General features: G+C 37.6%; 1 protein-coding gene across 10 annotated transcripts in view; it reads right to left on the reverse strand.

Moving 5' to 3' along the window:
- Positions 1–21320, reverse strand: part of FAM169A (family with sequence similarity 169 member A) — a 64665-nt gene that overhangs the window by 24989 nt on the left and 18356 nt on the right. For 5 of the 10 annotated variants that reach the window (XM_086361090.1, XM_086361092.1, XM_086361089.1 and 2 more), the window contains exons 2-5: positions 19847–19981; positions 18581–18680; positions 18195–18280; positions 15920–16091 (exon numbers count right to left, since the gene is read on the reverse strand). In XM_086361090.1, coding sequence (XP_086217216.1) covers positions 15920–16091; positions 18195–18280; positions 18581–18680; positions 19847–19978 — 490 coding nt within the window. In that variant the 5' untranslated portion in view covers positions 19979–19981. The remainder of the gene's footprint in view (positions 1–15919; positions 16092–18194; positions 18281–18580; positions 18681–19846; positions 19982–21320) is intronic. The other 5 variants (XM_086361099.1, XM_086361098.1, XM_086361095.1 and 2 more) reach the window with 1 other exon arrangement.

A 21320-nucleotide genomic window follows, 5' to 3' on the forward strand; every position in this document is an offset into this window, starting at 1 on the left:
TCAACCATATAATGAATTACTCATTATTAAACTGGAGAACTTCAATAACTTTTTGCAATAATCTCTGTAAGAGGGCATGACAACCCACTCCAGGATTCTTGCCTGGAGAATCGCCATGGACAGAGAAGCCTGGTGGGCTACAGTCCATGGGGTCACAAAGAGTCAGACACGACTGAGCGACTAAGCACACACACACTAAGACAACTAATTTAAATTCAAAACAGGTAACACACATTGTTATATACTTAGTTCTTAACCACTGATGTTCAGTTAGGACACTAATAAGGGTCAAAATGTCTTACAGAGTGGCTGTAATTAACAACATTGCTTTATGAAGAATCCACCTGCCAATGCAGGAGCCACAGGGGACTCGGGTTTGATCCCTGGGTAGGGAAGATCTCCTAGAGGAGGAAAGAGCAACCCACTCCAGTAGTCTTGCCTAGAAAATTCCACGGACAGAGGAGCCTGGCAAACTACAGTACCTGGAGTAGAAAAGAGTTGGACAGAACCGAGTATGCACATCAAATTAAAAAAAAAAAAACGTAGATCTTAAGCATTAGCACCTCAAAAAAGGAAAGGAAGAGGGCTTCTTTGGTGGCTCAGTTGTAAATATGTATATGTAAAACCCAATGCAGGCGACAGGGGTTCGACCCCTGGTCCAGGAAGATCTCACATGCCATGGAGCAGCTAAGCCCATGTGCCACAACTATAGAGCTTGTGCTCCAAAGCCAGGGAGCCACAGCTACTTAACCCTGAGCACCCTAGAGCCCGTGCTCTGCAACAAGGGAAGCCATGCAATGAGAAGCCTGCACCCCACTGCAACCGGAGGAAGCCCTGCGTACAACAAAGGCGCAACACAGACAAAAGTAAATAAAATTACACACACACACACACACACACACACATACATTATATATATAAAAGAAAAGAAGGAAGAAAGAAAATGGCAACCATGTTAGGCAATTAATATACTGATTATGGTGAATATTTTGCAATGTGTATCAAATCACAACTTCAACTTATCAATTATACTCAATAAATCCAAAATAAATACATAAAATTTTTACTAGTCTAACGGGTAGCCTCACCAACAAGCTACTATGACTAGCTTTTTTAATGCCTTAAAATTAGGGTTCTCTCATAGTAACTGCTACAAGTGATAAAGAAATCAAGAGACATTACTTTAAAAATAACATTAATTCAAAGGACAAAGCAAACATGAGAAGAGAATCCTATCTAGTTCGTAATACTGCCTGAAGATCTATTGCTTTTACTGTTGTGCATGCCTCAGAATACCAAATATATGAAGTAAATTTCCCACAAATTGATTTTTTTCTATTTTTACATAAACATTCCTTTAAACAGAGAAAAGGTAGAGTCTAGCATCTAACAGTGTTAACAAGGTCAATTTATGGAACTAACAGTTTTCACAAAGTCTAAAGTTCTACTTACTCACCATGTACATATTCATTTCAAAAAACCATGCTAATTCCCTTCTTGTGACTATATCTTAAATTCTTATTTTTATATTTCTATCAGGTTCTACCCAGATATAAGAGAAATCAAATAAAGGGTAGAAAAACCTCCTGTTACCAGAGATTCTTCAGACACATCAACAGCACAAGTACTTAGTAATTAGTCGGGGGGGGACTACAATCTTAGATGAACTTTTCATTAAAAATCTACTAGTTGAAATGAAATTTAATTTAGCACTGCACAAGAAGCAGCTTGGATATTTACACTCCTCAGAGCTTCACCTTTGGCCACAATCTTTTTCTATATGCTCTCTCTGGGTAATTTCACCTACTCTCAAGGTTTCTACCATTTATCCAAATGCTTATGATCACAATCTTTTATTTCTGTAATGCATGAAACTTACTCCAAGATGAACGGAAGAGCTCATATAAATGTAAATACAACAAAAAACACATGGTCATCTCCAAATACAGAGAAAAAGCATTAGACAAAATCCAGCATATTCATGATAAAAATACTCAAGGTGTTCAATTTGATAAAGGGATCTATGAAAAACCTCACAGCTAAGAAAAATCACACTTAATGGTGAAAGACCAGATATTTTCCCCTAAGATCAAGAACAAGATAAAAATGTTAATTCTCACCACTTTTATTCAATATCTTAAGTAGGTTCTAGCTGGGCAATTAGACAAGAAAAGGAAATGAAAAGCACCTAGAAAGAAAGGAAACCTTCTTGTATACAGACCTTAAGATTTTCATCTTAAGAAATTCACTAAAAAAGTATTAAAACTGATAGTTTTTAAATTCAGCAAGATTATAGGACATAAGATCAACATACAAAAATCAATTGAGGCCTTTCCTGGCAGTCCAGTGGTCAACACCACGGGCATCCACTACAGGGGGCGTGGGTCTGATCCCTGGCTGGGGAACTAGGATCTAGACCCTCAGGTGCCTTGCAGAGTGGCCAAAAAAAAAAAATTCAATTGTATTTCTAGACAGCAGCAATGAACAATCTTTAAATGAAATTAAGAAAACAATTCCACTAACAAGAGCATCACCAAATAATAAAATACTCAGGAATAAATTTGGCAAGAGTACAAAACTGAAAACTACAAACATTTACTAGGAATTAGGGACCTCCCTGGTGGTCCAGGGGTTAAGAATCTGCCTGGCAATGCAGAGGACACAGGTTCCATCCCTGGTTAGGGAACATCCCACATGCTGCAGAGCAACTAAGGCCATATGCCACAACTACTGAAGCCCACGCACTCTAGAATCCCTGCTCTGCATCGAGCGGTCACTGCAACGAGAAGCCCACACACCACGACTACAGAGTAGCCCTCGCTCACCCCAACTAGAGAAAGCCCGTGCACAGCAACAAAGAGCCCCTGGGATGCAGTGAAGACCCATCACAGCCAAAACTAAGTAATTAATTTTTCAAAAAGCCAAAGGAATTAAAGAACAGTTAAATAACTGGAAAGACATCCCATTGTTCATGATTCAGAAGACAACACTGTTAGAATGTCAACACACCCCAAACTGACCTATAGGTTCAAAATTCCAGCTGGATTTTTTGCAGAAATTGACAAAGTAATCCTAAAACTCATATGGAAATGCAAAAAAACACAAATGACCCAAATAATCTTAACAAAGAAGAACAAAGTTGGAAGACTTCCCATTTTAAAAGCTACAAAGCTACAGTAATCAAGCCAGTGTGGTACTGGCACAAGAATAAATAGCAATCAACAGAACAGAAGTTCCAGAAACAAAACCTCTTATTTTTGGTCAACTGATTTTTGACAGGAGTCCCAAGGCATTTCTATGGAAACAGAACAGTCTTTTTAAAATGAATGAGGCTAGGGCAACTGGATATCCACATATGCAAAAGAATGATATTGGGTCCCACTCCCCTTTTTTAGACCACATACAAAAATTAACTGCAAATGGAACATAAACATAACTTTAAGTGTTAAAACTATAAAAATCTTAGCATAACACACAGCAGCAAATCTTCATCACCTTAGGTCAGGAAAAGTCTTCTTAGCTACAACACCAAAAGCAAGAGTGACACATGAACAGATAACTGGACTTTATAAACACTAGTGCTTCAAAGGACATCAACCAGAAAGTAAAAAGACAATCCACAAAATGAGAGAAAATCCTTTCAAACTATGTACTCCATACGGGACTTCTATCTAGAATATATGAAAAATGCTTACAACTCACTAATAAAAAGACAAATAAAACCCAACTTAAAATGGCCAACAGGTATATAAAACATGTTCAATGTTTCAAATGATCAGGGTAACAGCAAACCAAACGAGGTTTCACCTCATACGCATCAGGATTGCTACCAGCAAAACAAAAGACAACAAATGCTAACAAGGGTATGGAAACCTGGAACCCTTGTATACTGTTATTGGGAATGAAAAATGGTGTAGCCACTATGAAAAAAAGCACAGAGATTCCTCAAAGTATTAAAAATAGAACCATCACAGATCCAGCAATCCCACTCCTGGGTATATATCCAAAATAATGGAAATCAGTATCTCAAAGAGATTAGCAATTCAATGTTCACTGCAGCATTATTACCAATAGCCTAGATGTGGTAACAACCTAAAGGTCCACTGATGAATGAATGGATAAAGAAAATAAGGGGTGGGTGTGGGGGTGGGGGGGCGTGTGTGTGTAGGATATATACAAACAGCTTCAAAAAAATGTACATCTGCCTTATACAACAACATGGATGAACCTTGAGGACATTATGCTAAGCGAAGTCAGTCAGCCACAGGACAAACACTGCATGATTCCAATTACATGAGACATCTTAAAACAGTCAAATTCCTAGAAGCAGAGAGCAGAACAACGGGTGTCAAGGGCAGAGTGAGGGAAAACAGGCTTAAAGTTTCAGTAAAGCCAAGCTCTAGAGACATGCTATATACAACACGACACCTACAGTCAACAATACTGTAATCTATAGTTAAAAGTCTGTTAAGACAGTAGGTCTTCTGTTAAGTGTTCTTACCACAATAAAATAAGATTAAAAAACATATTTTAAGATAAATAATCTAGACAGAAAGGAGATTAGTGGCTTCCAGGAATTCCAAGATAAAGGAAATGAGGAGTGACAGCTAAAGGGTACAGCAATTCTTGAGGTGATGAAGATGTTTTTGAATTAGGCAGTACTCATGGTTGCACGACTCTGTGAACATACTGAAAATCACTTAAGGGTAAACTTGATGATATGTGAATTATAACAGGATGGACCTCAAAATAATCATACTGAAAGAACCCAGACAAAAAAAAAAATGTACTGTATGATTCCAATTTATAAAAATCTAGAAAGCAGGCTAATATATAATAATAAAGAGCAGATGAGTGTTTCCTTGGGGACAAACTGAGGAAGGAAGGATGGTTACAAATAGGCACAAAGAAACTTTTGGGAATAAGAGATCTGTTTACTACCTTGACTGTAGTGGTAGTATCACAGCTATATACATAAGTCAAAATGTAACAAAGTAAAATTTCGACATGGTTAATTTTCTGTAAGTCAGTTATACCACAATAAAGTGAGAAGGGTTAAAAAAAAAAAAAGAAGACAACTCAATTTAAAAATGGGTAAAGGATTTGAACAGATAGCCCAAAGAAGACACAATAATGGCCAAAACGCATGTGAAAAGACGCTCAACATCCTTAGCCATTTGGTAAATGCGACTCAAAATGACAATGCCATACCACTTGACATCCACCAGATTGGCTATAGTCAAAAAGACAGATAAAAAGAGATGGGAATACCAGACCAACTTACCGGCCTTCTGAGAAACCTGTAGGCAGGTCAAGAAGCAACAGTTAGAATCAGACATGGAACAACGGACTGGTTCCATATTGAGAAAGGAGTACGTCAAGGCTGTATATTGTCACCCTGCTTATTTAACTTCTATGCAGCGTACATCATGAGAAATGCTGGGCTGTATAAAGCACAAGCTGGAATCAAGATTGCTGGGAGAAATATCAGTAACCTCAGATATGCTGATGACACCAGCTTATGGGAGAAAGTGAAGTGGAACTAAAGAGCTTCTTGATGAGGGTGAAAGAGGAGAGTGAAAAAGCTGGCTTAAAACCCAACATTCAAAAAACTAAGATTATGGCATTGGGTCCCATCACTTCACCGCAAACAGATGGGGAAACAACAGAAACAGTGACAGATTTTATTTTCTTGGGCTCCAAAATCACTGCAGACAGTGACCACAGCCATGAAATTAAAAGACACCTGCTCCTTGAAGAAGAGCTATGACAAACCTAGACAGTATTAAAAAGCAGAGACGTTACTTTGCAGACAAAGGTCTGCATATTCAAAGCTATGGTTTTTCCAGCAGTCATGTATGGATGTGAGAGTTGGACCATAAAGAAGGCTGAGCATCGAAGAATTGATGCTTTCAAACTGTGGTGTTGGTGAAGACTCCTGAAAGTCTCCTGGACTGCAAGGAGATCAAACCAGTCAATCAACCCTGAATATTCACTGGAAGAACTGACGCTGAAGCTCCATATCTTGGCCACCTGATACAAAGAGCCAACCCACTAGAAAAGACCCTGATGCTGGGAAAGATTGAAGGCAGGAGAAGAAGGGGGTGACAGAGGACAAGATTGTCAGATGATATTACCGACTCAATGGATACGAGTTTGAGCAAGCTCCGGGAGATGGTGAAGGGCAGGGAAGCCTGGTGTGCTACAGGCCATGGGGTCACAAAGAGTCAGGCCCGACGGAGCAACCGAACAACGACAATGGGTAAATCGTATGGTATGTAAATGAACCTTAATAAAGCCTAAAAATGTAAATGGAACACCAAATTTGTACACGTGATTCTAATAAACTCTTTATAATCAGATTTTTCATATACTCCCCAAACCTGCTCCTTCTCCTGTTTTCTAATTTTTCAGTAAATCTTATCATCATTCTATCAGGGGCTCAGAGCAAAACCTGAGATCTCATCCTTGACTTTTCCTTCACAGCCTACGCATAATCCATTAGAAATACTGCAGCAATGACTTCATAATTTATCTTAATTATGAAGACTTCTACCCCTTTCTTCACCTCTCACCAGTTTTCTGCAACCGCCTCTTAACTAACTTCACTCTTCACTGCCATCTCTTTCTGGTTTTCCACACAACACAGCTACTTTTATAGAAGGCTAACCAGATTGTGTTACTTCGAAGCTCAAAATCCTCCACCAGATTCCTATCACCCAGAGTGAAATTCAGACCTCTAAAAACCTCCTCTTGAAACTTCAAGAGAAGTTCCTTCCTCATTGTTCCCACACTACCTTCAGAGATGCTTGCCCTGACTAGTCTATTGAAATAGTACCTCTATTTTAAATAGTACCCACCCCCAACACACACTATTCTTTTAATCTAGTTTTTCTTCATAGTACCTGAGAGCATATCATCTATTTGTCTATCCATTGCTATCTTCTCCTCTTAAATGTACGTTCCATGAGGACAGAGTTTGCAAACATTTTATTTCTATCTCTCAATTTCTGCTTTTTGCTTTCTCCTATTCGCCCTCCTCCCCTTCTTCTCCTTCCCTATCAATATAGCAAATACAAATAACTTCTGAGTAAATGAATAAATGTTCACAATATCATTCAGGATCTAGGCATCAAATTCAAGAACAGCTGTTCTGTCACAACTGAATGACTCTCCCTTTTCATGGCATCACCATTTCTACTTTGTCTAATCGGGAAAATTCCCGATCAGACATTCTCTTCTCACCTTCATAAAACCTGGCTAAATACCTTATGAAGCCATCAGTGTGTGATTGTTTCCACAGACACACAGCATAAAGTGAATCCTAAAGAAATAATGCTACTAGATATCTTTCCATGAGACCTCGTCATATACTACTAGAGAAGTATTCTCATCACAGTCTTCATGCTTTATAAATCAGTTAAGGTAACATGAGCTGTTACAATAAACCGAATCAGGAAAGCTCAACATTAAAAAGTTTCGTTTTTAAATAACAATGCCACATGGTTGTTTCTGGGTAGTGGATGGCTTTCTGATTCACAATCCTTCAGTTACCTACTGGTGCCTCACAAACCATCCCCAAATGTACTGGCTTAAAACAAAATCTGTAATTTCGCGATTTATCACAACTCTCATACGGTATTAAGTGGGCCAATGGCACAGCTAAAGGTCCAAATGCCTCTGTTTTCACAGCAGCAGGAATCGCAGCGGGGCTTGCCAGCCGGGCACCTTGCTTCAATGCAGTTAAAGACCTTGACGCTGGCTAAGATTGAGGGCAGGAGGAGAAGGGGACAACAGAGGATGAGATGGTTGGATGGCATCAAAGACTCAATGGACATGAATTTGAGCAAGCTCCGGGAGATGCTGAAGGACAGGGAAGCCTGCAGTCCATGGGGTTGCCAAGAGTCAGACACAACCGAGCAATTGCACAATGACAATATAGACTATCAAAAGTTATTATTTTATATCACATTTTTGTTATTCCTCAAAAAATCTTGAAACAGAAGGGCCAGAAATCTAAATTTTAGTGAGCAGAAAGTGGGTGACCTGTCCAAAAAAGGAGGTAAGATCATAGCTATAGCTCCGAGTAAAAAGAAGTTAGAAAGTTGTAACAAAAGCTAATAGCAAATGAAGAGAGGAAAAAACACTTCCACTAAATATTATTTCAAATGGAAATTTCAAAAACCAAAAATACATCTCCTGATATCGATCATAAATAAATCCCTTTGGAAGCAAGTTAACAAACTGATTTTAAAGGTGTTGATTAGATTGATAATCAACAATTAGATAGATTAGATGATAATCAACAATTAGATAATTAGGTAGATTAGATCTTATGTTTTTCCAAAACATGAGTCTTCAAAGTGGATCAAGGAGATTGACAGTTGAAGCCAAATAAGAAGTATTTCCAAAATAACACTTGTCTTCAAATTTTTTCCCGTCTACACTAAAATGTGACATCTGATTTATACACATTCACTATCTTTTATCTTTCTTGACATAGGACAGTTAACAAAACTTTCACTGAATTAACAAGTGGTTTTATTTTTCATGCCTATATGAGATTTTTCTTCCGAGCCGTTTTCTAGTTAGTATAGCCCTTTTAATAGGTGGACCTGATCGTCACAGGCCCTGTGAGATTTAGAAACTTCACCTAGTTTTGTGGTAGACACTGATCAGACTCTGGGTATAGTCCTTTTGACAGTGCTCACTTTCAACTCTCCATCAAAGTTCACACATACACTGTCAGGGCACAACAGTCCTCTAAGACTTGTTGGGGAAAACACACACACACAAACACACTATCCATCCCCCAAAAACAAGCACTTACATCTTTTTCAGTATTTAAAGTTATTTTCAGTTATTATATACATGTATAATATATATTATAACATTGTATATATTTTATATATATATATAATATAGTATTTCCAGTTATTCTAAATAACTTACTACTTCTTGATTTTTCCATTTTAGGTATAGAAGATGAGAATTAACTTTTATATATTAACACATTCACACACCCTACTCCCAATACAGCAGTGACAGAATGAGATGGTTAGACAGCATCATCAACTCAATGGACATGAATCTGAGCAAACTCCAGGAGATAGTGAAGGACAAAGGAGCCTGACATGCTGCAGTCCCTGGGGTTGCCAAGAGTCAGACACGACTTAGGGACTGAACAAAAATTCCCACTATACCATAACCACACATCCTATACATGCCTTATCCTATTACCTCAATATAGTAATATATAATTTTGGCTAGACCAATCTTCAGCAATTACATTATGCACACACACACATACATTTTTGATAACTGAACCATGTGGTCTATCAGAATTGTTTTTCTATCCTGCACTGCTTTTTGATACACCTTAACAGTGGTTTATCACTCATTAATTAGTGTTTACTTCTAACTTATCCCTCAAGAAAGTCTCCCTTAACTTTATAAAACTCATCTTGATAAGTGCAAACACATCAGGTATTCCATATTTTTGAATCGATGACTCAGAGTTTCCTGACCTACTACAACCTAGATTAGTCAATCTCTAGAAAAGTGCTGTCCAAAAGAACTTCCTGCAGTGATGGAAATGTCCTGCATCTCTTCTCTTCAATGTGGTAGCCACATGCAGTTACGGGACACTTACACTGTGGCTAGTATGACTGAGAAACAATTTTCAGTTTTATTTCATCTTAACTAATTTCCATTTAAATAGCTACATAACGCTAATGGTTACCAATTGGGACAGAGAAGCCCCAGAATGATCAGAGCTGTGATTTGGGGTATTTCTCTCCTTCATTTCCTAATCTCTTTCTTGATCTCCTTCCTTATTTTAACAGAGCATAAATTCTAGCTTCCTGAAAGACGATGCATGAGAGATTAAAAAAAAAAAATTTTAATTAACTATGTAGAAATTTCCTTCTCTCTCATACTTCATTTATAATCTGGGTATAGAATTACAATGAAAATCACTTTCTCCCAATATCTTTTTTTTTTTTTTTTCTCCCAATATCTTAAAGGCATTATTCCACTTAAGAGTATTCAGTGTTGCTACTGAAAAATCTACATCATTCTGATTCTTGATCCTATGTATAAATCCCCCTCTCTGCGGAGTCTCACAAAATCTTTTTTCTATCCAAGATATTCTGAAATTTCACAACAATCTACCTCCAGTATGGGCCTATTTTAATTCACTGTGATGGCTGTTCAAAGGGCCTCTTTAACTCAGACATGCATGTTCTATAATTCTGAGATGTTTTCTTTAACTACTTGATTGGTGATTCCCTCCCCTCCAGTGCCTCTGTTCTCTCCTTCTGAAACATCTGTTCTTCAGATTGTTCTGCTAATTTTATCTTTTCTTTCTTTTATATTTTCCTTCATTTAGGAGTTTTTGTGCCATTTTTGTTGCTGTGACTGCTCACCTTTATAATCATCAACTTTATCTTCCTTATGTTGTGCTCTATGGACATTCTTATATTTTTTTAGTAAGTAAACTATTTATTTCTGGGTGCACTGGGGCTTTGTTGCTGTGCACAGGCAACAGCTGTGGGGAGTGGGGGCTACTCTGCTGCGGTGCACTGGCTTCTCACTGTGCCAGCTTCTCCTGTTGCAGAGCGCAGACTCCAGGCGCACGGGGCTTCAGCAGCTGCACCACACTGACTTAGTAGCTGGGGGTCTCGGGCTTAGTTACTCCGAGGCATGTGGGAGCTTCCTGGACCGTGATCTCTTCTTTAACACGGTGTCTGCCAGGATGCTCTGCATAGGAAAATTTACTATGTTTCCTTTTTTTTGGCCATGAGGCATGTGGGATCTTAGTTCCCTGACCAGAGATTGAACCCATGTCCCCTGCACTGGCAGGTAGATTGTTATCTACGTACCAGCAGGAAAGTCTTGGGCATTTTTTAATACATATTGTTCTCATTCCATGAATGTAAAAACTACTCTTACATTCAAAAATTATTAAGAGTTGTTCCGTTTTTGCATCATGTGTCTCTTCCAAACTGGTTTTAGTCTGTTTTTGTTTTGATCTCCATCATATTAGTGACTTGTCCAAACTAAGCTATTTGTTAATAGTTAAGAATATGCAGAGTACATCATGAGAAACGCTGGGTTGGGAGAAGCACAAGCTGGAATCAAGATTGCCAGGCGAAATATCAAAAACCTCAGATAGGCAGATGACACCACCCTTGGGGCAGAAAGTGAAGAAGAACTAAAGACCCTATGAAAGTGAAAGAGGAGAGTGAAAAAGTTGGCTTAAAGCTCAACATTCAGAAAACTAAGATCAAGGCATCTGGTCCCATCACTGCATGGGAAATAGATGGGGAAACAGTGGAAACAGTGTCATAATTTATTTTTGTGGGCTCCAAAATCACTGCAGATGGTGACTGCAGCCATGAAATTAAAAGACACTTACTCCTTGGAAGGAAAGTTATGACCAACCTAGACAGCATATTCAAAAGCAGAGACATTACTTTGCCAATAAAGGTCCATCTAGTCAAGGCTATGGTTTTTCCAGTGGTCATGTATGGATGTGAGAGTTGGACTCTGAAGGATGCTGAGCGCCGAAGAATTGATGCTTTTGAACTGTGGTGTTGGAGAAGACTCTTGAGAGTCCCTTGGACTGCAAGGAGATCCAACCAGTCCATTCTGAAGGAGATCAGCCCGGAGTGTTCATTGGAAGGCCTGATGCTAAACCTGAAACTCCAATACTCAGGCCACCTCATGCGAAGAGTTGACTCATTGGAAAAGACCCTGATGCTGGGAGAAACTGGGGGCAGGAGGAGAAGGGGACGACAGAGGATGAGATGGCTGGATGGCATTACTGACTCGATGGACATGAGTTTGAATAAACTCCAGAAGTTGGTGATGGACAGGGAGACCTGGTGTGCTGCGATTCATGGGGTCACAAAGAGTCGGACACGACTGAGCGACTGAAATTAACTGAAGGAGACATTAAGAAGTTAACTAATGTACATGATGGAGATTGCTGACAACGAGTTGGGACTTTTCCCAGGGGAACTATTTAAACTGGCATTTTTAGAATATTTTTTTCTCTTGGACAAGTCAAATTCTTCAAAGGAAACTTTTTTGTTCATGTAACCATAAATAATTTTGAAATACATAACATGTATTCACACATCTTTGGTAACATCTAAAATTTCCATCATAAGTTTCAATTATAAAGACTATAATTTTGAGCAAGACTTCCCTCGTGGCTCAGATGGTAAATCTGCCTACAATGTGGGAGACCCAGGTTTGATCCCTGGGTTGGGAAGATCCTCTGGAGAAGGAAATGGCAACCCACTCCAGTACTCTTGCCTGTAAAATCCCATGGACAGAAGAGCCTGGTAGACTACAGTCCATGGGGTCACAAAGAGTCAGACACAACTGAGCAACTTCACTTTTAACAACTATTTATCTTAAATATAATTTCAGACTTAGCAAAAAGTTTCAAAAATATGCAGAGTTCCCACATACCCTTCATCCAAATGCTCCTAATGTTAACATCTTACATAGCCAGAATACTACTATGAAAACCAGGACGTCAACACTGATAAAAGACTATCAGTAAAACTGCAGACCTTATTCAATTTCCACCAGTTTGTCTACTAATACCCTGTTTCTGTTTCAGAATCCAATCCAAGATTCCATATGGTATTTAGTTTCACGTCTCCTAAACTCTGGTCTTTGACACTTTGTACACCTTTCCTTGTCTTTCATCATCTTGATACTTTTGGAGGTTACTGATCAGTTACTTTGTAAAATAACCTCCAATTTGGCTTTATCTAATGTTTTCTCATAATAAAATTGAGATTATGCATTTGGGGCAAAAATAGTACAGAAAAGATGTGATGTCCTTCTCAATATACGACACTGGGGTCTCTAATAGTGATGTGTTTTATTCTTGGTAATGTTAACCATAATCTATTAATTAACATGGTGCTGCCAGGATTCTCTATATAAATTTACTGTTTCCTTTTTTGGTTTTTGGCCTTAGGGCATGTGGGGGATCTTACTTCCCTGAGCAGGTACTGAACCCACTGTCCCCTGTAGTGAAAGTGCAGAGTCTTAACCACTGGACTGCCAGGGAAGTCGCCCCACTCCTTCTCAAATAAACAATATTGATTAAAGAAAAAAACTATATCACTACTCTTCTAAATGTGTCAAATGGACCCTAAAAACTATTATCAATTTGATTTGATAACTGTCATCATACACTGAGCAAACTGTTCCTTACTATGGAACTATTAACAGTAAAAAAAGTTTACATCGTTCCTCTCCACCCTCTATTATATTTATTCTACACACTGTTATCTTGATATAATACATTTTTATGTTTGGGTTATATATGGATTATCTAATAATTCTCCTCTGTAAATACATATCTGTATATAAATATAAATTTTTTTAAATATAAATTTTTAAAATTCCTTGTAACCATAAGGTTCTAAGTACCAATTCAAAAGTAATTCTGTGTTTTCATTATAATTAATATTAGTATATGACAGATCAAAACACAAGTATATTATACATTTGGAAAATTATTCAGCAAAAAATAAAATTTTACTGAAAATATCCCTCTTAATGAAATATATAGAGCTTACCTTTTTCTTTTCAGTTTATGAGTCCATGAACAAATATTACATACTATCAAAACGCAACAAGCATTAATTCTGTTCCTTTTATTTTTATAGATAAAAATGCTTAATAACCATAGGACGGACCAGAAAATCTTATTACAGTGATGTTACTCAACTCTGCAAGCTCCCTTTAGGGTTATGTATCAGATATTATACAGTGATCTACTATTAAAACCTATTTTTAATGATCTGACATCTACCTAACCCAAAAGATAAACTATAAATCCCTCATGATTTCTTTATTTCAGGCCCCCCAAAATTATATATTTTCTTGAACTTCATTTCCTATAATTAGATTTGACCTCATAAACAAAGTCTCCTCTTACATATCAAGATAATTTTTATGTTCCTACTAATAACCCTACATACTGATTTGCATTTTATTTAAAAAATCATAAATAATAAGTGATAATCACAGACTTTTAGTCAACGACAAATGTATTTAATAAAGACTTTATCTTTTTGCTACTGCTACAGTTTTTTTCTGATATGTATCAATACATTAAGGAGAGTTCTATCACAAAGTGTTTCAGTTTTTGTCCTGGGCAATTTTTAAAAATCATTTGGGTTTCCTTTGTAGAAAACTACTTCCAGACTGAATTAGATGGTTATAGGTTCAAAGGCTAGCCTAAGCACATCTAAGTCCATTGTTCTCGGGCTGACAGAGCCAGAGCTTAAAGCGGAAAAAGACAAATAAACAGGCCGTAAGGCAGTTAGCAGGGAAGAATGGAAGGTGCTAAGAGGGGCAGACAAGCAGCACTTGGAAGCCGAAGCATATAAACCTGAGCTAAATGCCAGAAATAGAAAACAGAAGCCAGGTTCCAAAGGAGAGGAGGACACCCAAAGCAGAGGAGGAGCCCAGAACACACAACAGAGAAGGACCAATGCCTGGAATCCAGTCCTGACCAGAAACACTGAGCGGGGAGTGCTGTGCCCTGTACCAACTGTGCGTATCTCACCTAGAGGTGCTCTAAATGAAAAAGCATACACTCTTACGTACTTCAAATGTCTATAAGCTAGTTTCAAGTAGGAAACCCTGCTGTAGCCAGTATGAGCAGCAACAGGCCTCTAATTCCCACAGGAATTATCTTGTATAAAATAAAGCATATAGTAATTGAAACATACTCCAGCCCCAAATGTATGAAAACATTTTAAGCCAATAAAGTGATGTCTTCATGCAATGCAGCACTAGGCTTCCACTAAAAACATCATTTTTCTGCCTCTAAATGATGGTATCTTTCTGGAGTTACATAATTACTGGTTCTGCTTCAAATTTATACAAAAATAAAACAGCATACTAACGGAGACTTATTTACTACACCAAACCATTTAAAACTATAGATCAGTTTTATTTATTCTTGAGAAAAAGTGACCTCCCTTTCGTTGACTATGTATACTAATTCTCATCATAAATGTCCATTAATTGTATGATTAAGATATTATTAGTCATAACTATCCTTCAAGTCAGCAGGGAATTTGTTAAGATCTTTAGAGGGCATTTGATCACAAGAGCTAAATTTGGCAAGTCTGAAATATAAAAAAGACAGAAAAATAATGTGAGCGTTCTCTGTGAAAGGTCTTTTGGCCTAGGTGCAGAGCAAGGCTGCCTTTGTTACATGGTGGTTGTCAGGTGTGGAGTTATGGACTAAGCAGGTTTGATTTCTCTGGCTCCAGAAGCTCTAGGGAACTAAATGAACAGAACACACAGAGCAAGATGAAGCTGCTCTAGTCTTTCAGGAATAGGGTGTAGTTGGGTCCTGGGATCAGAAATCCAAACTTGACTAATGATGTCAAAGCTGCTTGGATTCTCTAAATATATTAAAGAACTTTGTTTTTCATGGTAATTGCAAAGCTGCCTTTAATCTATCAGGCTGAATCAGCTAAAACTAGAAGAGAAAGGCTATGCATCTGGTCCACAGGTAGAAAGGGGCTTTGAAAAAAGTCGGTAATAGTGACAGCAATAGGAATCGAAGTAGAACAAGGACTTTAAATAAAGGGAAGGAAATGAGAGGGAAAGAAGACAAATTTGAGCCTCAATATACAACTTTCTTCACATACGTGGTGAAATATTCCTGTCAAATGTTTAATCTTTTTTTCAAGACTTTCCTAACAACCTCACTTGCACAGAATCAAAGCACTCACAAGAAATACTGAGTAAAATCATCTCAATTTGTAATTTAGATACTAATTTAAAAGGGACATTGATATAGGTGGGGTCCAGAAAGTGAGTTTACATAATAAATATTTTATTTAAATAACTTTTAAAGACTCACCTGTAGGCTTAACTGAATAAAACCCAATGGCCTCTCCTTTCTTCCACAGAATCTTAGCATAATCAGTACTGCTATGACACAGGAATGGGATCTCATTTCTCTCCATTTCCTGCTTTCTATAAATAATTCGATTCAGAACATACAGAACCACTCTCTCCCCAAGAGTTCTCACCTACAAAGAGAGTCAGACACCAGGCACAACGGTTATAATGCACATCAACTGAGAGATGCAATTTACCTCACTCCCTGCTTCCGTATCTCGTACTGACATTCAAAGCATTTTGAATACATTCAAAATGACTTGTAAACCATTTTATTATCACAAAGATGAGACCAAGTCATTCACACCAATAATAATCCATTTCTATGGATACAAATTATGCATGAAGTAATGCTTCGCAGCAAAATTCTAAAATAGGCAAGCAGGTTTCCAATATACCAAAGCCCAGCATCTCCACTTTAGCAGTCAGTGTTCTCTTCTGGCTTCCAACTGCTGAGATCCCAGGTCTCCCCAAACTAACTGCAGCCCCCAACATCTCTAGTGCGTCAACTCTTTCCACCCATTCCAGCCTACACAATAAAAAAAAAAAAAAGTAAAGAAAATAAAAGGGACAAAAGCTTAGTGTTACCCTGAAGACTTTAAAAACAATCATCTCATTTGATGAGGAAAGCCATAATTATGCTCTTGGGAAAGGCATCTGTCTCATCCTTTCCAGGTAAAATGGTCATTAAACAGTCATGTGTTTGTTATGCAACTCTCAGGAATACCTGTCTCCCCTCACACACATACACACACACCCCTCCACCAGACCAGATGGGCAATGACGGTGGCACCAGGACAACCTGATGAAAACAAAACTTGGGTCAATCACGGAATGGAAACAGAACCTCACCTCCTACAGGCAGGGCGACAGTCACAGGGACCCCCTCATCAACTGCCTGACACTGAACAGTGGGGTTTTCCCCACAGATATCTGTCACTGCTAAAAACAAGAGTCTAGCCATGAAATCTACACGCCTGCCCCAACTTTCCTTAAAGAAAAACAAGAATGTCTAATTAGGGGGAGAGAGAGAAAAAAGCATTAGGCACACACACACTACTACCAAAAACCTCCCTGCAAAGAGATTTCCAATACCAAACAGCACATGTAATGACCATGTTCACCAGCTTACAAGGTAATCCATGCCTTCCTGAACAGCTCTGACCAGCATGAAATTCCTCCTCACACTGAGCTGAAATCTCTTTTCCAAAAACTATACTTTGCTTGATATTCTGGACCACAGAGTCTACAAATATTTGAAAACAGCCATTATATTCTCCTAAATTTCCTATCAAAGCTGAATGTAGAAAAAAACTAATCTAATATGATTTTGGGTATTCCTGCCATTCCAGTCTTATCCCTTGAAATAGCTTCAGATCCCTAATGTCATCGGATGTGACATCCCAAGTCAGCGGATACAGCTACTACAAATATAAACTGAAGATATTGATAAGATAATGGGGCTTTTCTGTATAAACTTAAGGTTTTTATTAGCTTTCTTTCTTTCCTTGATTTTACTTCTAATTAACTAAAGCCCAATCTTTTTCATATGTGCTGCTGTTTTAGTTTGATCTTCATGATATACAGTTAATTTTTTGAACCCATAGATGTTATTTTACCTTTTTCACTAGTTTATTTTCATCATGTTAGATCCTTCTCTTTGTTTCTTAATTCTGCCTTTACAGATGAGTTCTCTCTTCCAGCACTGTGGCATGCTAAGCATGCCAGCTATGTCATCTTCTAAGTAACTAATAAAATGATGACGGGGACAGAAAAAAGGACTAAGTTTTACAGTGTGCTACTGAGGACCTCCTCTCCACTACACTGTTTGGAACACTGAATGGACCACCCAAAATGGCCCTACTCATAAGCAAGTTTCCTGGTCAGTCTCTCCTAGAGACAGAGAACCTAAGCAACCACACAGAGAGAATAAGCTGTTTCCCACCCAAAAGGAAAAATCAGAACCTAAAGTTGATGTGCTTAACTACAGATCAATTAAACCACAGGTTCTCATTCCTCCTCCCTCAACACTCAGACCCTCACATTAGAATCAAGGAAGCCCAATCTAAGTGCCAGTTTCACCATAACAGCGGAACAATGAAAGGGTATAATATCACCAGGTATGCTAAAATGGAGAACAGCCCAGTAACTTCAAAAACTATCCCGGTTTATGGGAAACACATTGTGAAATGGTCTCTTAAGAAACACTTTTAAAAATGACAGGGTCTTGTTACCTGCTTAAGCCCCTCTCTAGAAGGGACAGATGTTTTCACAATATCATCAACAGCCCACCACTGATCAGCAAGGTAAAGTGCCACAGCTAAAAGAGAACAAATGATGGTTAATATCGAAGTCTTAAAGTACACGATATTACTCTTTTGTAGGTTAAGGATGCTCTTAAATATACCCATACTCTATAATACAATGTGGCAGCCCCATTTATACTATCTTACTGTATTTCGCTCACTAACCAACTGAGAAATATTATTTTCCTAAATTTACAGTTTCAAATGTTTTTTTTTTTCCCCCCAAATCCCTTCATGTAGCCATCTTTTAATAAATTTCTAACTGTTTGGGGGGAAGAATTCCTCAATTTATAAAGATTAAGCAAAATAGAGACCTGTGAGTGAATCCTCAGGTGCAAAAAGAGCAAGAACTTTCTGGGTCTGATCTCCACCATAGAGAGGTACAAAGCCTACATTTGACAGGCTAATAGGAATCTGAAATGACAATTGATTAAACATTAGTGAAGAGCTGGTAAAGAAAATATCAAAAACACTATGTTTCTACCAATAGTTTAAACATACATTAACACTAATTGCATAGTTTCTTTTCACAGAGGATATTTCTAGCCTCTAGAAAAAAAAAAAAAAAAGACCAAATGAGATAGACTTTGCTTTTGCAGGAATTTTATTAACTTGGGAGAAAAATGAAAGTATTTCAATAAATATCACTGTGCTCTAGCTATGCATCTGAATAAAAACAAAAGCATGATATGCTCTATAAAATGATTTAAAAATTTTATCATCTGTTATTTAGATCACTTGAGGGAGAAAAAATTTCATTTTCTAGTAAAAGACACTGGGGTATTTTTCCCCTGAGATACATACAATACTTTAAATCTTTTCTGCCTTCAATGAATGAAAGCTGCTCAGTCATATCTGACTCTTTATGACCCCATGGACTGTAGACTGCCAGGCTTCTGTGTCCATGGAATTCTCCAGGCAAGAATACTGGAGGGGGTATTCCCTTCTCCAGAGGATATTCCCAACCCAGGGATCGAACCCAGGTCTCCTGCATTGCAGTCAGATTCTTCACAATCTGGAACGCTAATTCCCTATTTACACATAATATTGCCATTCAAAGAACTGTAAAATACTTACGTTGGAAGAAGCTAAGAATTCATTAAATAAACATCATTTGCCAAAAGAAAAACCTGAGGCCTAAAGAGGTTAGACAATTTGCCTGTCATCAAATTCACACCAGAATTCTAATAATTTTATGTCTTAACGATCTATCAAAATATAGTCAAAAATTTTAATATTCTGGGAAAAGGAAGGTTTGTGACACAAAAAAGTGTAATGTATGTTTTGCTCATTTTTTTTTATTTTTTAATTAAATTTTTTTTGCTGATTTTTATAAAAAATGTTTGTAAAACAATTTCCAAATCTAAAGTAGATTTAATTGGGTTAGCTCAAATATGGCTAACCAGTCATTTCATCATGCTGCTGTACTAACAAATCAATATTTATCCATTCTACTGAAAAGTCTTCTGATAAAAATTTCAAAGGTGATTATTTAACACTTTCAAAGATAATAAAAGGATACCAACTTCATTATAAACTCAGTGGAAAAGACTGATAAAAATCACAGCAGGATGCCTTACCGTAATATTGAGAAGAGAAAAACGTTCTGGATTTTCAGGGTCCCCACACCTCAGATCTGACATGTAATCTTCAGCAGAATTTTCGAGTTCCTCATGACTGCAATTATCCAACATATCCACAGGGAATGCCATCCTCTTTAACAAACAACATGGGACAAAATGTTTCAGAGTATGAAATACTGTTTTCCAAAAAAAAAAGAAACGCTATCTTCCTGTACTGAGAAAACTTTTTATTGTAATAGCACAGCATTTTATTGTAAGGAGACTTCTTTTTTACTATGCCAAAAAAGACTACAACTTGAGCCTGCTGATTTAAATGTATGTCAAAAAGAAAACTTAAACACTCATATTAAAGCCAACCAATGAAATAAGAATTAATGCCCATGCACCTTTGGTCAATTAATTTATGACAAAGGAGCTAAGAATATACAATGGACAAAAGACAATCTCTTCAATAAGCAGTGCTGGAAAAACTGGACAACTACATGCAAAAGAATGAAATTAGAACATTTTTCTTACACCATTTAAAACGTTTTTTCATACCATTTACAAAAATACACTCCAAATGGATTAAAGACCTGAACTTAAGACCAGAAACGCTAACAGTCCTAGAAGAAAACAGAGGTAGAATGCGCTTTGGCATAGAGCACATCGATACTTTTCCGGATCTGTCTACAAGTGCAAAGGAAACAAAAGCAGAAATAAACCAATGGCGCCTAATTAAACTGAAAAGCTTTTGCACAGCAAAGGAGATCATCAATAAAATAAACAATCTACTGAACAGGAGGAAGTATTTGTAAATGATATGACCAATAAGGAATTAATACCCAAAATATATGAACAGCTCATACAACTCAATGTCAAAAAACAAACCAGTTAAAACACAAGCAGATCTGAATAGGCATTTTTCCAAAGAAGTCATATATACAGATGACCAACAGGCACATGAAAACATGCTCAATATCGCTAATCATCAAAGAAATCCAAGTCAAAACCACAACAATTTATTATCTCACATCTGTAAGAATGGCCATCATCAGAAAGAACATGAATAACAAATGCGAGAGAAGGTGTGGAGAAAAGGGAACCCTTCTACACTGCTGGTGGGAATGTAAAATGGTATAGCCCCTGTGGAAAACAGTATGGAGGATCCTTAAAAAGCTAAAAATAAGGAATTCCTGGTGGTCCAATGGTTAGGACACAGCACTTTCACTGTGCTGGGCCTGGGTTCAGTCTCTGGTTGGGGAACTAAGATCCTGCAAGCCAGTACCTGGGTACACATCTGAAGAAAACAAAAACAGTAACTCAAAAAGATACATGCCTCCCAATGCTCATAGCAGCACTTTATAATAGCTAAGGTACAGAAGTAACCTAAGTTTCCATCAACAGATGAATGGATTAAAAAGATCAGATTTTTTTTTAATGTGTATAATGTGGGGGGTGTGTGTGTGTGTGTGTGTGTGTGTGTGTGTAT

This window comes from Bos grunniens, chromosome 20 (genome assembly GCF_055505025.1).
Source record: "Bos grunniens cultivar Pamir isolate PY7600 chromosome 20, Bosgru_T2T1.0, whole genome shotgun sequence".
Taxonomy (NCBI): domain Eukaryota; kingdom Metazoa; phylum Chordata; class Mammalia; order Artiodactyla; family Bovidae; genus Bos; species Bos grunniens.